This window comes from Sebastes fasciatus, chromosome 4 (assembly GCF_043250625.1).
Source record: "Sebastes fasciatus isolate fSebFas1 chromosome 4, fSebFas1.pri, whole genome shotgun sequence".
Classification (NCBI taxonomy): domain Eukaryota; kingdom Metazoa; phylum Chordata; class Actinopteri; order Perciformes; family Sebastidae; genus Sebastes; species Sebastes fasciatus.
Window position 1 is genome coordinate 26,179,830 of NC_133798.1, and position 19,239 is coordinate 26,199,068.

General features: G+C 41.3%; 1 protein-coding gene across 2 annotated transcripts in view; it reads left to right on the top strand.

The window, feature by feature from the left end:
• LOC141766373 (voltage-dependent calcium channel subunit alpha-2/delta-1) overlaps positions 1 to 19,239 on the top strand; it is an 83,000-nt gene that overhangs the window by 35,015 nt on the left and 28,746 nt on the right. For both annotated transcript variants that reach the window (XM_074633203.1, XM_074633202.1), the window contains exons 4-12: positions 993 to 1,052; positions 1,770 to 1,805; positions 2,742 to 2,871; positions 9,756 to 9,887; positions 10,918 to 10,987; positions 11,612 to 11,662; positions 11,890 to 11,989; positions 17,564 to 17,722; positions 18,572 to 18,676. In XM_074633203.1, the coding sequence (XP_074489304.1) occupies positions 993 to 1,052; positions 1,770 to 1,805; positions 2,742 to 2,871; positions 9,756 to 9,887; positions 10,918 to 10,987; positions 11,612 to 11,662; positions 11,890 to 11,989; positions 17,564 to 17,722; positions 18,572 to 18,676 (843 nt within the window). The remainder of the gene's footprint in view (positions 1 to 992; positions 1,053 to 1,769; positions 1,806 to 2,741; positions 2,872 to 9,755; positions 9,888 to 10,917; positions 10,988 to 11,611; positions 11,663 to 11,889; positions 11,990 to 17,563; positions 17,723 to 18,571; positions 18,677 to 19,239) is intronic.

Here is a 19,239-nt window from a genome sequence, read left to right on the forward strand (position 1 = left end):
AAATGCATGCAATAACGGTTAAATGACTTCACACATCAACTGTGAAATGTAGAAATCAGATCTGTCTGTCTCCCCTCTTTTCTGTGTCATTGTTTTCTTGTTAGTGTTGTTCTCATTTTTACACTCATTTCCCTACAAAGGCAAGAATGAAGATGGAATCAAACGGTGAAAGATCATAAAGAAAGCCAGTTAAAGCGTTTTTTGAATGTATTGTGCAATTGGAAGGCAGTGTCTAAATATGTCTCAATATCACAGTATCCTTGCACAATTTGAAGTGCAATTCCAAACTCATGATGCTTCGGTTATGAATAAATACTACCCTGCATGTCTACAGAGCACTTAAGGCAGTCATTTGTTCCCAGAGTGATAAATATGTGCTGTTTAGTTTGTGCTTGCCCGTTTTATTGCTTGTACTGTTTAAGAATTGTTCTAGCATGATAAATGGACTACTCTTACCGCTATTCTCTTTTTGTCTATCGCCTCTCAGGGTGTGTGTGTGTGTGCATGTTGTAGAGATGTGTAGAGCAATAGTGAGGTTAATTACATTTATATCCCCCTGTTATTTAGTAGTATCCAATTTGATTGGCAGCCTCTCAGTTGGTAAGCCATTTGCACTTGACTTTATTCAGTGATCTGCCGTTTCTTACACTGCTGACCCCCTCCTTTCTCTCCATTTCTCTCTCTCTCGCACACTCACACATATACACACACAATCACACGACTCTCTTTCAGTACAACCTTTTCATTCTGCCAGTATACGACACTCTGTGGTGTGGCCTTTAGCGGACAGTGCTGTAAGACCGTGATAGCCCTGTGGTTTGAGCTCCGCGAGTGAGATCATAATCACTCCTCTGTCTCCGGGATGGTCTCCATCGTGCTTTTGAACGTACTCTCTCTTTTGCTCAGGTTTTTCTATAATTAGACCGACGCTGTGAAAGAGGCGTACCTGGTGCAGTTTCCAATCTAAATCCCTGTCATATTTCACTCCCCAGAAACTGGCCACAACTGCTGAGAACTTCCAGATGCAGCATGTGTGGCAAGACGAGTTTGAGGTAACGGAGGGACACAAAAATACAGATACACACTGACAGCAATATGTGCAAAAGTATATGTATTACATATGTGTTTTATGTGTGTGTATTCTATACTGTATGTGGGTAAAACAGAGATGCACGGACAAACAACGGTCTGGATTTACTGGCCATAAATTCCTTTCATTGTCTGAATAGGTTTAATCTGTTTCCGTCTGTGTGTCGTTAGCAGTGATTACAGCTCCATTACTAAATTGGTTTATTGCATATTATACACTGTGTTATGACACATTATGCCCCTCATTTCAGATGACAGATACTCTGCTTTTTAAGAACTTCAGTGGCACGCAATTACAACGCAGACTAAAGCGGGTGTTCACAGAGACAGTTATAGATGTTTGTAAGCTGTGAATTACCAGATTGCTTCCTCAATGGCAGGAAAATGCTCCCCTGGAGCATTGCAAATGGCTGTAGGCACGCAGACATAGATGTAAAAAAAGGGAGCACTCTGCACACTCAGCCCAACTCTTACAGTATTCATTTGATTGGTAGCGCAGACTAGTGTCTTCATTACCATAAAACTGGATAATTTACTAATGGAGTTGCCTGCCAACAAAATAAATAACTGGTTAGAAATGGATTAATCATTTCATGATTGCATAAATGTTATGCTTCTTTTTGCGACACCCTAAAGCAGGCGCAAAGTGATGTTTGTGCCTCTGTGTGACTTGTTTACAGGGTGATGAAATCTCCTACTACAACGCAAAGGACAATGTGAGTGTGCTTTTTTTTTTTTCCCTTCCTTCCGCCTATTTGCTTTCCTTCCATTTTAGCCCCTGCAAACACCGAGGTCACACTCAGACATGGGCCAGTAATATGGTTTGGCTACACAGCACCCTCTCTCTCTCTCTCTCTCTCTCTCATCCTCCCTTTCACCTCCTCATCTTCCCTCCTCTCCTCCATTTTCCTTCGCCTATTCACCACATTCATATCTTATTTTTTCATCCTCACTTTCTATCATTGCCTCAGCCTTTTACTGCATCCCCTCCCTCTTTTGCCTCTTCTCCAAGCTTTTCTTCCCATGTAGCTTCCTCTCCATCATCCCTCCTCCCACCCTCTCTCAGGTGAAGAGGTTTCTGCCATGTTTCTCCTCTAATTGACAGATGAGATGTATGAGCTGGCTATACTGTTGCTTTATTAGGAAGCAACTGTTCGCACTCTCTCTCCCTCCCCCCTCTTGCTTTTTCTCTCTCCCTCCACCTCGCTCCTTCTCTACGCTGCATTCTTTCCTCCATATCTCATCATGCTTTTCTTCATATATCTCCCTGTCTGTACTGCTCTCATTGATGTAAATTGGTGAATGCACACTAAGAGTTATAAATCTCCACATGGGGCATAGACAATCTGGCTGTCTCCTGCTACTCCTCCCAAGCGAAGATGATAAGAAGGCGGAAAAAGGGAGATATTACGAATACAGTCGATGATGCTATATATTCTTAAACAAGCTGGGAGGGTGTGAAAAGTGCAGCGATGACATTATCGCATCAGACAGGAGTTGATGACAATCAGTCCTGTGCTTTTAAACAAACCCACAAACTGTTTCTCTCATGCAATGATGCTTCAGCAAATAGAATAAAGAGGCTTTGTATAATATCTTAAACCTACGGTCAGCATTACTGTCTGCATCTTGATTTTTTTTCCCCCCCTCAGCTGGATGCGAATGAGACAGAGGGAAGAAAATACAGGATTCGACCAGACTTTAAAGAGGACCTGTCATTTAAACGTTTGACTGATTACAACCACACGGCTGTCCACATCCCCACTGACATCTATGATGGCTGTGAGTACACACACACACACACACACACACACAAGGTAACCATGGATACAAGTGACACACCAACCCATTATGAAGAGTTGTTTACAGATTGTGCCTCTGGCAAATTTGCCCATGGTTAAATGATGGTTTTAAAACAAAGTGATAGAGCATAATGGGATCATCTCCTGTACTCTAAGCCGTGTGTCCTTGCGATGTAAATGAATAGACGGTCCTCTATAAAATGAATATGTGCTTTCTGGCCTTTCTCTGAGCAAACCTATCAAGGTTTTGATAATGAGTCTTTTGATTCAACCTGTTCATGGGTCCCAAGGATATGAATTCCATCCAGTGAATCCACGTAATATACTTATAATTTATACATAAACCTGCAGGTTTTCTACTTCGTCCCAGAGTGGAAGGTTTTATTTAGAAACGTGTCTTTCTTCACAGTATGATAATTATGAAAAGTATTTTTTTCTTATACTTTATACTGTGAAATCAGACAGGGCGGCTCGATGTTTTCTCTACACTACACCCCTTGTTGTGAGTATAAAATGGTAATATTAAAGGTATGTTACGGGAACGACGGATGATACGTCAGAGAGCGAGGAAGGTCGACAATCTAGCTATACAGCTAGCCGCCCTATTGTTTACAATAGTATTTTTTGGACACTCGTGATGGAGCACGATTATTCATCGGCATTTAACGTTACAACAACTTTCAACACGCTCATAAAGTTATTTTTAGTACGATTGTTTTGACTGCGGTTTAACTCACGATGAAATCTAATGGTAAGTTAGCTAATTAACGTTACGTTACTTGCTGCTATTTCGTTAGAATGAAATAACATAATGTGAAAACATGTAACTAAATGTAACATGAATACAACTTTTATACATTACCTCGTCCGTGAGCATGATTCTGCTTAAGTCACGTCAGATAGATTTTCATCGGCAATGGTGGAGACGCCAACTCCCCTGATCCCACGCTACTTCACAACGTCATCAACCTACTCCTTTTGTTATTGTTTTGATTGAGAGTCCCCTAGTGGCAGAAATTACATGTTGGGCGTTTAATGCTGAAGTAAATCGATGTGTTTGCTCCATTTAGCATTTTACACCGTCATCATTTCACTTACTGTTATAAAATCTGGGCCAGTGTCTGTTTGTTATCTTTATGATTCATGTTGACAGTTGCATTTGAACTGTCTGGCATTGTAGTTCATGTCAATTGTAAAGCAATTATAATGAAACCTAGGTGCATCTGTTACAGAGTGCATTTGCCCTGTTTGTTAAAAAAGTACATTTCTGATCATTTCATCATCATGCAGTGACATTTACTTTGAGTGGTTCAGAGTAATTTGATTCTCTAGAGTCCCTGTGACATTAGCACAGCTCAAGTTGAATGTCAATGACTTAAGAATGGTCTGTAGAATATCTTAACTGTGGTCTGAATTATGTATTATATTTGAATAGCTTTCTTTTCTTCTATTTTTACATTTCAAGGACTTTGGGTGGTGCTCTTATCATAGACTTACAATGAGCAATAAAGCGTTCGGTGCCATGCTCAAGGATACCAGGACACATGGTCCACAATGAGTCCAGTTACAGGATAGTTGCTCTGACCACCAGGCTGCACTGTTACGACTTGGCTTGTGGCTGTGTGAGACTGAGTATCTGTGTGTCTGTGTGTATGTGTTTAGATATTCAGTAATTAGTGTACAGTGGGATGTGGTGCGTCAGCAGTGACTTGGAGGGACAGCAGAATGGAGTGACTTCCTCAGCATGGCCCTCAGCCTGCTGGGGAACCGTCTGGCCCCAAGGTTACTCACTTCACCTTTCTGCTGACCCCAAACACAGGGCCAGACAGGAGGGATAGGGATGGGCTCTCACTGTTGTCAGTGTCTGTTATCTGTAAAAGTGCAAGCCTGGTTTATTAGCATGCTTTTGAACTCGATGTGACTTTGTCATTTTTCCCCCGCGGAGACACTTCTCTGGCCATAATCTTGGCCGGGTGCCCTGACTCCTCACACTGATTTTCTCTCAAGGATGCTGTTTATTGGTAGCCTGTAATGAGTATGCATAGATACGCTGAGCTTTTGGGACCTATCCAGGACTGAAGTCTGATCTTAGTGAGATAAAAGAAACTATATGTGTGTGTAGGGACCCAGAGCTGGCAGCACACTTACATAGTGGGGAACAGTCTTCGTTACGGGGACTGAAAAGCCAGTCCCCACAAGTTTATTTTGAGGTTGAGACAAGGTATTAGGGTTTAGCTAGAGTTGGAGTAAGCCAAAGGGTTAAGATTGGGGATATAGTGCTGATGAAAATGCGATAGGAAATTAATGTATTCAAAGAAGAGTCCCCACATGTGTGTCTTTGAGTGTGCACACGCTCATATACTCTGTCAGATATTGGCATTCATGCAGAAGTATGTATTTTGTATGCCTGGAGAAAAAAAAGAGACAGAGGATTCATACGTTATTGCGATTCCAACTCTCCAATTTGATCTCCACCCTATAAATGTTCCAGGAATAGCCTTTGCTCAGCTGGAGAAAATTGGATTTTGTGGGTAAAGTGGGAGGCAAGTTTATGAAATCACCTTCTATAGGCAGCAGCATGTCACTTGTGTGAGACGAGTGTACGATAGGAAGCAGACGTTCAGATGACAGATCACAAAAGCCACATCTGTTGGTCCGGAGCAGGACATGGTCACATGTGTGACAGAGAAGAAAAAGGAAATGGTTGAAATCAGGGGTGTTGCTTTTAGATACAGAAGCTGAAAATGTAGGTATACAATATATATGACCGAAAAACATTTTGATAGTCGAAGACAATAGACAATTTAGTAGTCAATAGCAATACCACTGAAATCCCAATTTGATGCCACGATAAAAAACAAAAGTAAAACAATAAATCCCTTGACTTCTATATTACTGTTTGCATACTGGTTTTTGTTAGAAAGTTAAATGGGTCATAATTCCCTCTCTATTATCTCTTTTATATTGTTGTGTAAACATCTCCTTCAAGCAACTGGATTTATGCAAGTTTCTCGCCAAAAACTACATTTTACCATATTACATTTGAACACATCATGATTATGTAAGAGTTTACCTTCGCCTAATACTCATTTTTAATGAATAGAGCCTCATCATAATGTAAATCAATGGCACCTCCCATATTGAAATCGGCAGGACGAGAGCTAGTTAACATTAGCTGTTAGCAGCCGGTAAGCAGCACAGTCCTGCACGGAGCTAACAGCTAACGTTAACTAACTCTCCTCCTGCTGATTTCAACACAGATTTGTTGTTCACATTGTAGCATTATCAGGGAAAAAGGGGGCGTCCTCTGGATGTATCAATAGTAAGCTTACTGTATCCAAGCACATTTTCTATCATCCCTGTGATGACGGGGCGCTGTTGGTCTTGAGCCCCGATGGTACCTACGGTCAGAATTTCGGCATCGACTTGGTACCGAAGTATCGGCTCTCGTGACATCCCTATATATGATATTCCTCATCTTCAGGATAGCATACAATCTAGCATTTTTTCTCTTCCAGAAGAACAGATCAAAACAGCCGGCAAGAAAGACAGCAACACTCAGAGACACAACAGAGAGAGAGAGAGAGAGAGACAGAAAGAGCATTGAATGCATAATGACATTTGTGTTTAGTCCTGTAATCCAAGAAGACGCTCCGTTTCTCAGATTCACAGAAAATATGTTATTTTATTTTATTCAAGCCAATATAGTATGACTTTATAAGCAGCACTCCCCATTATTACCAGCCCTTCACCTCCAGGCTCTGGCCCAGTTCTACGTTCTTCTACTACTGCCTTGCCTGCAACATCACCCTGCCCAGGCTCCACTCCTCCACCATCACAGTCAGCTTACACCTCAGCGTTTGTACACATTAAACAAACGAGATATAACATATTTATTGTGAACTTAAGATATTCTGTCAAGCGTTTACATTTGGACAAAGCCAGGCTACCTGTTTCCCCCTGTTTCCAGTGTTTGTGCTAAGCTAAGCCAGCGGGCGCTGTCTCTAATTAGTGTATAGACATACGAGTGGTATTTAAGCTTCTCATCTAACTCTCCACTAAAAGTGAATAAAGATATTTCCCAAAATGTCAAACTAGTAACTGACACACTGTCACTACTGGATGAACCACATCACTATATCGGAGTGAGTTTTTTCTTTAGAGTTAGCTTTCTTTTCTAGACATAAGCATATAACGAATGTATGGGGATGGACTACCTTATTCAAAGCAGTGAACAATAATGTGCTCCTTAATGTTCAAAATAAACTAATCCATGTTGTGTTAGTGAAGTATATTGCACCCGTTATATCCCACAGAGATGAAGTCATCATAGGGTGTAGATTCAGTGTGGCATCAAAGCCATGCCAAGTGCAGCCAGGGAATTCATTAGTGTCAGTGGCAATATGGGCGACTAGAGGATACTGTATCCCTTATGAAGCAGCAGCGGAGTTTAGCTTATTAAATATTATGACTATAAGTCTCTTCGAAACCAATGGAAAACAATAAAAAGCAACATATTGCCACTGGGTTAGATGTTTTTTGGTTTGCTTGTTTTGCACTGTGTTTCTGTTTGTTTGTGTAGAGTGAGTATGAATGTATATCTTCTGTGTGTATGTAACTATCCAGCTGTTTGGCCATTTAAATACCTATTAACTGACCTGTGTGTAGATAGCTATCTACCTACGCGTTGTCTTCATCTGTCTTCACTCAAAAAATCACACACACAGTTTGTAATTTTGTCATTATCTAACAAGGGCTGTGGTGTTGTTTTCTCTCCCTTTTCCCTTTAAAATTCTACCCTTAATGAGGGAAATACATTACTGAGCACACACACACCACATGCTCTCCGTCTTTCTATAATAAAAAAACATGCTCTCCTGGCAACCGAGGCTTCATTAACTCTCCCCTCTAGAGGCATGCATGCAAATGAACAGTGTTTGCTTTGCACATCAATGAGCCACGTCACGCTCAATACAGGATGCCAATCTATCTCAGACACACACACGCGCACACACACACACACACACACATACACGTATAGATGCACAGAGTCACATAAAAGCGTATATACAATACTACATTAGTATAAAGAAAGAGAAAAGAAGGAAGGAATGAAAAAAGAAGAGCAGTAAAGAGACAGAGCAAAGATAGAGTTGGGGCAGCATGTGTTGTGTCTCCATCCATCATAGTGAGTGTTATGTGGCTCTGAGCTGTCTGGCTGCTGTGTCATTACATCCATAATGCCTGTTGCCTCTCACAACACACACTATCAATCACATGCATGCACACATACAAACACACATATACAATGACACACACACACACACATAGGTTATTGAGTGTTTCAGATAAAATTAAGCAAAGTTCACTTTAAACCCATTACTAGCCAGAAAACCACACCTCAGTATCTGATACTAAATACCGGCGTGGCCGGGTGTGTCGGCCTAATATTTGCTCTTGCGTCCCGCTGGGTGAGTGGGCAGACCTGTGTCTGTGTGAATCTTAATGAATGTGTTAATCTGGGATGTCCACATGTCTTGGACAGTCTACAATGGCCTGCTCACCTACACGGTGCACCGCTATGTCCTTTGATCATTATTACAGAGTAGACACACCATAGAAATAGAAGTAGTTGAACCGGCATTGAACTGTTTTCTCTTCTCATTTGACTAGTACAAAAGAAAGTGGCGATTGTTGTTAGTTGTTATGGTAACAACAGAACACACGTCAGGGGGGGCGTAAAGTGTGGTGGCAGCTCGCCTGGAAGAGAGCGGACGCAGCTCTAGAGATGATGGCTTGTTAGTTAGTTAGGTAGCTTTTCATTCTCCAGAGCGATGAGGAGTGAGGCGGAGGGACCGTTCGACCCAGACTCCAAACACAAGCGCACACCATGCAACTCCCAGACTGCAAACCAGCCTTAGATCAGCAGAGCGGACAGCAGCCAAAGTGCCAAATTTATCAACGCTAATTTAACAGTCTGCCCTGGACTCAGCTGCTCATTGTTCTCACAGACACAGATTTCAGTAGGTGCGCATTTTCCAGCATATGAGATATAACAATTACAGTGCTATAGATTTAAATCCCTGATCCCACTCCATAATAACAAAAAGAAACCAGTACTCACCCATTAGAGGTTCCAGTCTGATCTTGAGCAGACAGCTGATAGGTAGCCTACAGTACGTGGTTTGTTTACATGATGTAACAGAAGTGCATATAACGGATTCAGTGTGATCATGGTGTCGGAAGGTGATTTCTGGGCCCCTGACAGCTTCTGGGGCCCGGTGTGCTGCACCGGTTGCACCGTCGATATTTATGCCACTGGCCACCAGCCCAATGTGGGGCTCATTTTGTGTTACCAGTGTAGCATTACATCATGGCAGAATTAGCAGGCTAGTTAACTAGCCAGCTGTCTGCTTGTTAGCTAGCTAATTCCACCATGCATTAATGCTACACTGGTTACATAAAATGAGCATAAGATGAGTTACATCATCTGGCGACAGCAATGTGCTTCCCTCCATTGTGACAAAAGTGTATGGATGAAGCATTACGTTGTTAAATTTGACTCTTTTTCTGTGGCTCTCTATGCTTCGTAACATGACTTATTACAGCACTGCTCGTTTTAGCCGTTACTACCAAATCTCATCTCAGTGAGTCTGTGACTTGCCGTAAATTGGATTAGTTTGTATGGTACAATGGTCGCAATAGCCGCCGCTCTGATCATTCTGCGACGTTTATGTAATTGTGAATCTCCGTTCTGCACCTATTTCTATGACAAACACAGACAATGTATATTTTTTTGCCTGTATGTTTTCCTTTCTCGGTATACGTTGTCTTTTGAAATGTATGTTTGTGTATGATTTCTAGCCACCATTGTGCTGAATGAACTGAACTGGTCGGAGTCGTTGGAGGAGGTGTTTAGAAAAAACAAAGAGGATGACCCGACCCTTCTCTGGCAGGTGTATGGTAGCGCTACGGGCCTGGCTCGCTACTACCCAGGTAAGAAAAACAACATCCAAAAAACAGTCTTTGTATTTTTGCCTGACATTTGACACAGAGGGAAAAACCCCGGTGTCTTTTTTGGCCTCCTAAATTGTTTCATGTATCTGTTCACATGACACTGACGCTGTCTGCGTTTCCTTCCATATCAAATCAGAGGTGCACTCATCAGCCGATTATTATTTGGTTGACCTACAGTAAGATGTGGCATGTGGCTTTTAATCATAACTACAAACAGCCAGGGAATATATTCATGAGTTTGCTTTGTTCACACATCACTGAGCAAATAAGCTCAATAAATAATCTCCATTGCTCAACTTGCATTGATTTTTATATGTGGTGGGTGCCATAGATGGAGTCATACTATCTTTAACTGCATTAGTCTAGTGTTGCTCGCTATCGTGAGCGTTTTCTCTGCCAAGCTATTTCTATTCATGAGATTCCCTGTCATCATAGACACTATGTAGCTTTATGGGAAAAGTTTATGTCTAATATTCATGAATTTTCATTGGCCCCAAATTTATTCCGCTTTGTTCCTTTTTTTTTTTTTTTTTTTTTTTACCTCTTAGCATGCATGATAGGCAGTCACACTCTCATACTGGCTTGTTTTCACAGTGCTCCACACTAATAGCATACAGATAGAAAGCAGCTGATTATTGTCAAAGCAAGTGAATCCAGTGCTCTGCGCTTTGCATCTCAGATGAATATTTTATCTTATCTCCCTGCTGTTTACCTCTTCGTGAGAAACGGTTACGAGCATAAAACATGTCATAATGCAGATGGTGTAAAGACATCCAACAAGCCAACTGCACATTATGGCACAAATGTAATCTCTTTTTATATCCTCCCCAAAATGACTGACAGCTACTAGACACTGCTGAGCTGAACATGTCACTGCGTATTGCCAGATATTTGCAGATCAACACTTGCAGATCAACGCGACAGAGGTGTCAGAAATTAGATTTTTTATTTATTCCCTTTTTAATTATGAAAGAGTTGTAATCAACACAAATCTAATCTCCTCTGAAAGCTTCTCCCTGGATGGATGCTCGCAAGACCCCCAGTAAAATTGACCTGTATGACGTCCGCAGGAGGCCATGGTAAGAAAACTGCTAGAAGCATAACATCTATTCAATGTTTGTCAGAATTCAAGCCTAAATGTTCATGTATCTGTGATTATTTACTTTTATGTAGTTGCTTGTTTGGTTGTAGGTGTTTATGAATAAATATGACTTTTAGGTATAGTAAGTATATGAAGGGCTGGGTGATAATTAAATATTATTTATCAACCTTCAGTGGAATTGCATTGTGACTATATAATCATATTGTGTACTTGCTTTACAAAATTAAGGTGTTTTTAATTAATGAATCCAAGTAAATTGTAAAATATAGTTTAAAGCTCTGAAAAAGTTAGTAAGTAGACTTGTCTTGAGAGGTTTTTGTTATGTAATATTTTATGTCATTACATATATATAATATGTATCGATATCTGAAAATTACTCTTATTAAAGGGTAACTTCTGTATTATTCAACCCCTATTTTCTCATGTTTTTGTGTCTAACTGACTAGTACTAATTACTAATTACTACTACTAAATACTAATTAGTCCTGAGCCTGTCATGGCAAAAACAAGCACTTTTAGTGGACGTAAATGACGGTTTTGAACTACTCAGAGTGTGTGTGTCTCAGACCAGCTTGTCTTTCATTCATTAATGTCCATCTAGGTACATCCAAGGAGCTGCCTCACCCAAAGATATGCTAATCCTTGTGGATGCGTGAGTTACTTTATAACCTCATTGATCCATAACCTCCTTCACATCAGTCATGATTTCCCCTGATTATGATACATGCCTTCCTAGATTTGCTGCATAATGTATTGCATTTCCCAAGGCAGATGCATTTCTAATTGCATTGAGCCAAAATCTCGCAGCACAAAAACTGAGCAGACAGATTGCAGTGAGGAGCTGTCAGATATTTTTTGTTGTTGTTGTTGTTGTTGCAGAAGCGGAAGTGTGTCTGGCTTGACTCTCAAACTGATCCGGACCTCCGTCAGCGAGATGCTGGAGACTCTGTCCGATGACGACTACGTCAATGTAGTTTATGTGAGTATTATTAAAGCCATCACTTGCTGAACGTTGGGTGGTCTGTTTGTGCGAGGCGGCGGGGAGCACGACGCACGCTGAGAAAAGGGGCAGAGTGACAGACGGACTCGGAGTGTGAGCGTGAATGGCCTTATGTACTTTGAATGGAGATACACACATGAAGACATTGTGCACATAAACCACACACACACACAAGAGAGACAGAGATGGATGACAAGTAATGAAATATGGATTTCTCTCAGATCTGGCCACCCTGAAACAGACCTTTAATGAAATACCCACTGCTCTATTTGGTGTACAGGATTAAAACTGTGCACTACATGCCCCCGCCCCACCTCTTTACCCATGTGTGTGTGTGCACGCATGTGTGTACATTCCCACTTCTAAAATAATTAAAGCTGCACTTCTAACTAGAGTGAACCTTTGAAACACTCATTCATCACCTTCTTGATCTCTCCATCACTCTTTCCTTCCATCATTTCGCCACATACCTCCATTCATCTGTTTGTGCCGGCGAATGATCTCCTCGTACACTGTACGCTCCTCCTCTTCTATACACATTACCGCAACCTTCCTCTTTTTCGCTGCCGCCACTTTCTTTCCCTTCATTCTTACTTTTCTCACCCACCAATCACTTCCACAGCTCTCCCTCTCCACCTTTTTCATTCTCTGACCATCTATTCTAGGAACTTCCACGCTTGTGATTACACTCAGAAAGAGCCAATCAGAAGGCTGTGTGATGCTTAGATGGGTGCCTGTGGATGTGTTTATTGAGATGGGTCTTTACAGAGATTGGAGCTGTCTGCTTTCTCCTTGCACAAAGACAGCCATTCAGACTCTGTTTCCTCTCTCCGGGGACCCTTTGTCTTGGACACAATGTATTCTGTTTCACGGTGGACTTGTGATTCTGCAAAGATGTGCAATTATCTGAATCTGTCGGGGAGCTCGGTGTGTGTGTGTGTGTGCATGTGTGTGTCTAAGAAAATGAGACAGAATGAGAGAGATTAGTTTAAAGAGTGAAGTCCAACTCAGCTTTGACTTTGAACTTTTTTTTGTTTGAATTGTTTTCCTACTATCCTCTAAAACAGCATACACCCACCAGTGTTTCAGCCCAGACACACCAATCTGACAAAGAACTAGCGGCGACGAAGGTCGACTGCTGCGTCGCCTCACGTAGCCTTTGTCTTGGCCAAAAAGTTGCACTCGGACACACCGCATGAGAGGAAATGACTCTCCATACCAGCAGGTAGCGGTAGTCTGAAAGAAACCGGAAGACCGTTGTTATGATATATACATAAAATAAAGCAGTGTTTGCCGGCCATTTTCACAGCACTCTCACTCACCACTCTGCTTCATCCCAGATGGCCATGTCGTTGTGAAAAATATCCGTGTATTGGAATGATCAGATGAGATTAAGATGAATAATGAGAACAGCTTCTCTTGACTTTACTCGTTGGCTTGCTTTTCTCACTTTCGTTTCACTTCTCGTGCACTGATTTTCGCTTAAGCTGAACAGCCAATCAGAGCGATTTCTCTCACCGCATTCAACATGATGAATCAGTCAAAAAGCCTCCGACACAGGCAGACTAGAACCAACGGTGCGGGACACACCGCAAAAACGAGGCCGAAAGGACGCTCACCGACGGCCCGAAATTGTGTTTTTGTGAAGGAGCAAGACACCCATGGATGTTTAAGGTGCTTAATTTCTGAAATCTGGGAGTATGTAGACATTGCTGGAATGTTAGGTGAGTTCAACAGAGCAAAATACAAAAGCTGTGTTACTATCAGACAGGTTGAAAACAAGTGAACTGTTTAGCTAGATTATCCAAACTACTTTATCTGGAGGTAGAACTGAAAGTGAGTACACCTGAAATGTCGGTAATAATCCTTTACTGCACAGTAAAACTATGTGTGTGTGCACAACTACAGCAAGCTGTTCAGTAGGTCGAAGTTGACCCAGGGACGTGCGTAAACTGTAATGGATGCTCACAACAGACGGTTTGGTTCTAATTGTGACATTCACTTTTTTTTTCTTTTCCAAAAGTTTGGTTAACCTGGGGGTTTGTTTACAACCTGTATGTAGGGCTGGGCGATATGGCCAAAATCTTCTATCGCAATATAGGTCATTTCATATTTCGCTAATGATATATATCACAATGTCGCATGTTTTCTGGTAATACATTAAATAAATAGTTTATATGAAATAACCACATGGTAAAGCCTATTTTTGTATACGCCTGTGTGAATTAAATACTTGACAAATGAAAAATATTTTCTCATTTAATTAAGACATTTAGTGCAAAACAAAGAAGTGAAATTGAGAAAGAAATAATAAATATTTCCAGCTATACACTGACTATGTTTACATGTATGCGCACAAATACACGGTAATCAGATTAAGACAATTGATTTTGATAGTTTGATTTAACTACACTGGGGTATTCCCATACGCAGAATTCTTATCAGTTCAGATTTTCTGAGAAATTTGAGTTAATATTTGCTTGTTGTCATCAATTAAGACAACGTAATTGTGTATCATGATATCTCGATATATGATTTAATCACGATATGACTCCATTGAAAGATGATAAATTACTGTATTGAATTATAGCCCAGCCCTACCTGTACGATCAAGTGAGCACTGCTGTTACCAGCAGGAAGGATTTCCAAAGCTACAAAAATAAGACATCAGTAAATTGTAATAAACCAGAATCCTCCCTAAATTGCTTTGCCAAAACTCATTATTCTTCTCTCTGTCACCCTCTTTCTTTCTATCTGTTTCTTTCTGTCGTTGACTCACTTACTCATACACACCCACAGCGCCCGATGTCTGGCCCTAAGGGTGTTGTAACCTGACACTAAATCATTAATCTCTGATATTACCTATGAATCCCTGCTCATTAACAGTAGCCCAGGGACTAAGTTGGCATTTGGTCATGGAAGATGCTCACACACTTCCTCAACAGCTGCGGTAGGTCAGAGGAATGCTGATGGCTTTTCCTCTCCGCTCATTCTTTCCCTCTCTGTCCTCATCCTCTGTTATTTATTTTTGTATTCACACTTGTGTTCTCACTTTCCCTCGCCCTCCCACCTCACTGAGCCTCCGTCTCTTTCATCCAGCCTGTTCAGCTGTGTTAGCCGGTGTCAGTGCTGTTAGCCAGCGTCAGTCCAGTGGGCAAACCAGAGTAGCGGCGAGTCCAGCGGGATTAGGGCTTGAAGATTAGCCTTCTCTCTTGTGTCATCAATAATCCATTCCCAAGGCCTGGAACATCACACACACACACACACACACACACACACACACACACACACGCACACACACGAGCTGTTGTAATAGGATCACAAGGGAATAGTGGAATTTGTAGTAGATTGTATTTGTGTGCAAAGCCAATAACAATATTCTACAAAACAAGAATGTGGTTTTCCAGTAATTACACAATAGTTTTTTTCTTAATTTTTGACATCATTTGCTTACCTACAAAAATAATATCTTTCTAATCAGATTGATGTGTCACATACACTATGTGAGCTCATTATTACCTCCACCAAGGAGTTTATGTTTTCGGTTTGTTTGTTTGTCTGTCGGCAGGATTACGGAAAAACTACTCGCCCAATTTTCTTGAAACTTGTAGGGCCTTTCCATTGGCACTTTTGGCCGCGCCGAGTCAAACCATGCCTTTTGTGTTTCCATTACCAGCTTTAGTGCGAGCCCAAGATGGGCTATCTCCGGAGCCCTGCCAAAGTCCGCCCGACTCGCCTCCAAGTGAGTTGCGGTGACGTCTTGCTGACCGCCGCCAACTCTTACATTTTGTAGTTTCTCACCGAATCTGTGGTTTGAAGTTTAGCTTCTCTCCTGCGTCCGTTTGTACTGTCACATATCTGCTTTATTTTACTGTTTAGCTTTCAGATGCAAAGGAGTTTTGTTAAGTTGCTAGTGATGAAAACCCAAGAGTTCCTGATTTGCCTGCTTCATAATAAAAGCTTTTAAATAACAAAATAACGGGACTTTTATTGTGAAGAATTTATAGGAAATTGAATTTTTATCTCCAAATTAGCAGAGCATTGTTAGCGGATATTCTTAATGGGAACACCTCTACTAATGGGGAGGAAGAGAATAACCATCAAAAATAATGGGGGACTTTTATTGTGATGAATGTAGGAAATGAAATGTGTTTATTGATCGTTTTATAGCCGCTCCTTTGACACATACACACACCTTCAAGCGGGTAGCTTTGTTGTAATGGAGATGCAAATCTGTTCCGTGCTGGGCTGACGTGCCGAGTCCAACCGAGTCGAGCCAACAGGCACGTGTACGGAAATCCCCCTATTGGTGGAAGGGTGTAGCATTGGCCAAGGAAGAACACATTACATTTTGGAGCGGATTCAAATCAAAGAGCGAATACACGTATTATTTTTCACTTAGGAAAACGGCCTTGACGGAGGTCTGCGCTCTCCGACTGCCCTTCTAGTTTTCTTAATAAGATACACCGTCTCTTGCTTTTAAATCCAGTTTTCACACCATCCCCCTTCTCTTTTTATGTCCTCTTCCTGTCACTTCCTGCTCCTCACCCTCCCACATTCCCATCTCACCTTCCTCACTTCTCCTTTTAATAGATTATGTGATAAAAGATCCCTGCCTGCTCCATGGGGGCAATTATGTGAACTTTCCATTGTGTTTGTATGCGCGTGTGAGTTTGCGCGTGTTTATGCGCTGTCGCCTCGATTCAGTCTTTTTGTCAAACCACAGCCGTCGCGATATTGCCTCTCAGTCCAATGGAGATGTGTATGTCTGTTATTGTCAATCTAAAAGGAACTTCAAGGCTGTCAGGCTCATTGGAAACACACACACACACTCATACACACCCACACACCCATACGTTCTGGGCTCTTTTCGCCTCCTCGCTTGTCTGTGTAGATCAGTGTTTTCAGCCTCCCTTTTGGCCATCTCACAGAGACACATTGATTAGTTGAGATCGATGAGGTGCAGTATTGTTTTAGAAGAGTTCTGCAATACAATAGATGTGCTGGTTTACTACGCTGCTGTCCCGTGTCCTTCATATAACACTATTATATATTCTGTTATATAATTTATTCTGTCATTTGTACTTATTGTCATTGTGGGCTCTTTGAATCTGTCCTTTCTGTTTGCTCCTGTTCACATTTTTAACGATGAAATGTGTGGAAAAATATGGACCATCAGTTAGACTTGGAGCGCGGCTCTGTGCAGGAGGAGGCAGGCTGTTGGTTAATGTTGGGTGGAGCGTGTGTGCATATGTGTGCTGTGAGGTGGAAATGAGGAGGTCTCACCTTTTAAAAAAAGATGGTGTTGCTGCCTAACCTCGTTCTTATATAGCAGAATCTTGTTTCCATGGGTACCAAATCTTTGAGCTCTGAGGATGTGAAGCAATTAGTGGGGCTTGATGAATGTGTCTGTTTACCACCGCCTGATAACAGCCAAGGCCAGGTGGGAGTGTGTGTGTGTGTGCGTGTGTGTATCATTTATTACATACGCACACATGTTGAACAATTGTATGAATAATTTGTAGGTCGTAACTCATTGCCTCCGTTTCCCAGTTTAACACCAGGGTGAAGAAGACGGCGTGTTTCGACCATCTGGTTCAAGCCAACGTGAGGAACAAGAAGCTGCTGAAGGATGCTGTTCAGAACATCACCGCTAAAGGAATTACAAACTACACAAAAGGCTTTGAGTTTGCTTTTGAGCAGCTCTCAAAGGTAAGATTTCTAGTTTTTGTTGTTGTGAGAAAACATGTCATTTTGTCCCACTTGAGTGGAGTTGAAAGCAAAAGAGGCTTGAAAACAAGTTTTGAAGGATGGTACCTGATGCCTCCATATTTTAAGCAGCAGCAGAGCTTTGTCTCTTACTGCCATCTGCTGGTTGAAAGTGTTACCTTGACTCAACTGTTCATACACTGAAAGAAACATTAGATTGTTACAGATGTATTACAACCCTGAAGCATTATCCTCACATGGACTTATTTAACAGCACTGCTTAAAGTAATATGTGTGATAAACTCTGAACTTGGTCTTCCACAAAATCATACTGATACAGTAGGTTAAGATATGTGGCGTATGACTTGATAAGAAGTGTTAACGAGTCTGAAGCCTTTGCTAGCAGTTTCTAGAAGCTGGAGCGCTCATAACACCCCACAGTTTGATTGTTTTAGATTGAACAAACAAGGGTGGCACTAGAGGACAGACCATTGGTTCATCCAAATCGAAAGGTTGCATCCCTTGGGAGTGTGTATGTGCCTGAGAAAGAGACATAAGGAAAGGTCTGGAGGTCAGCAAAGATAATTGGCTTTATCCTCTGGAGACCATGCATAGCAGAATATTGCTGTGATTCATTATTTTTTTTTAGATACATCGGGTGTTGATTAAGTGGAGCTTTGACTTGATGATGACACTAGACGAGGCCATTAAAACAGTGTGCCATAGTTTATGACAGTGTGAAGAGGTATCTTTCTCTATCCAAAATGGGATGGACCAGCAGACCAACCACAGCTTGATACTCCCTGAAAATAAATGATTAATTAGAAAATCCTCTCATTTTCCTTTGACTAGACTAATATCACCAGAGCAAACTGCAACAAGATCATCATGCTGTTTACTGACGGAGGAGAGGAAAGAGCTAGGGCCATACTGGAGAAGTACAACGCTGACAAAAAGGTACGTTGATGAAACACAAACACACACACACACATTCAGAGTGGGGCGTGTGATGCTGCAGTGTGAATTGTTTGCTTTTTTATCTACGTGGATGTGCTCCCGTTGTAGATTTAATCAGACTCAGCTTTTCGGTGCTCCCTTTGGGTCGAGACTTCCGTGTGCATATCCTTCCTACCCAAAAGTTTAAGCAGAAGGCAGATGAGGTTTTCTGCATAATTTGAGAAACAAAAAACCTTCTCACATGCACACTCATGCACATGAACAGCCACAAATGTGCACATGCACAAGGATGAGGATATGAGCAGGTTGCACACACACTTCAACATCACAGTCTAAACAGCACATGAAGTTGAACATTTATTTGAGACGAAAAATGTACTTCATATTTTCCTTGTGACTGTTTGAATATTAATTCTAGTTAGGGCAGATGAATTATGACATCACCACAATATGTTATTAAATCAGTAACTGTAGGAAATAGTTTTTTGTATGTTTTGTATTGTTTTTGTTTTATGTAAATTATATATAAATAATATAATACATTTAAATTCTTGTTTGTGTCT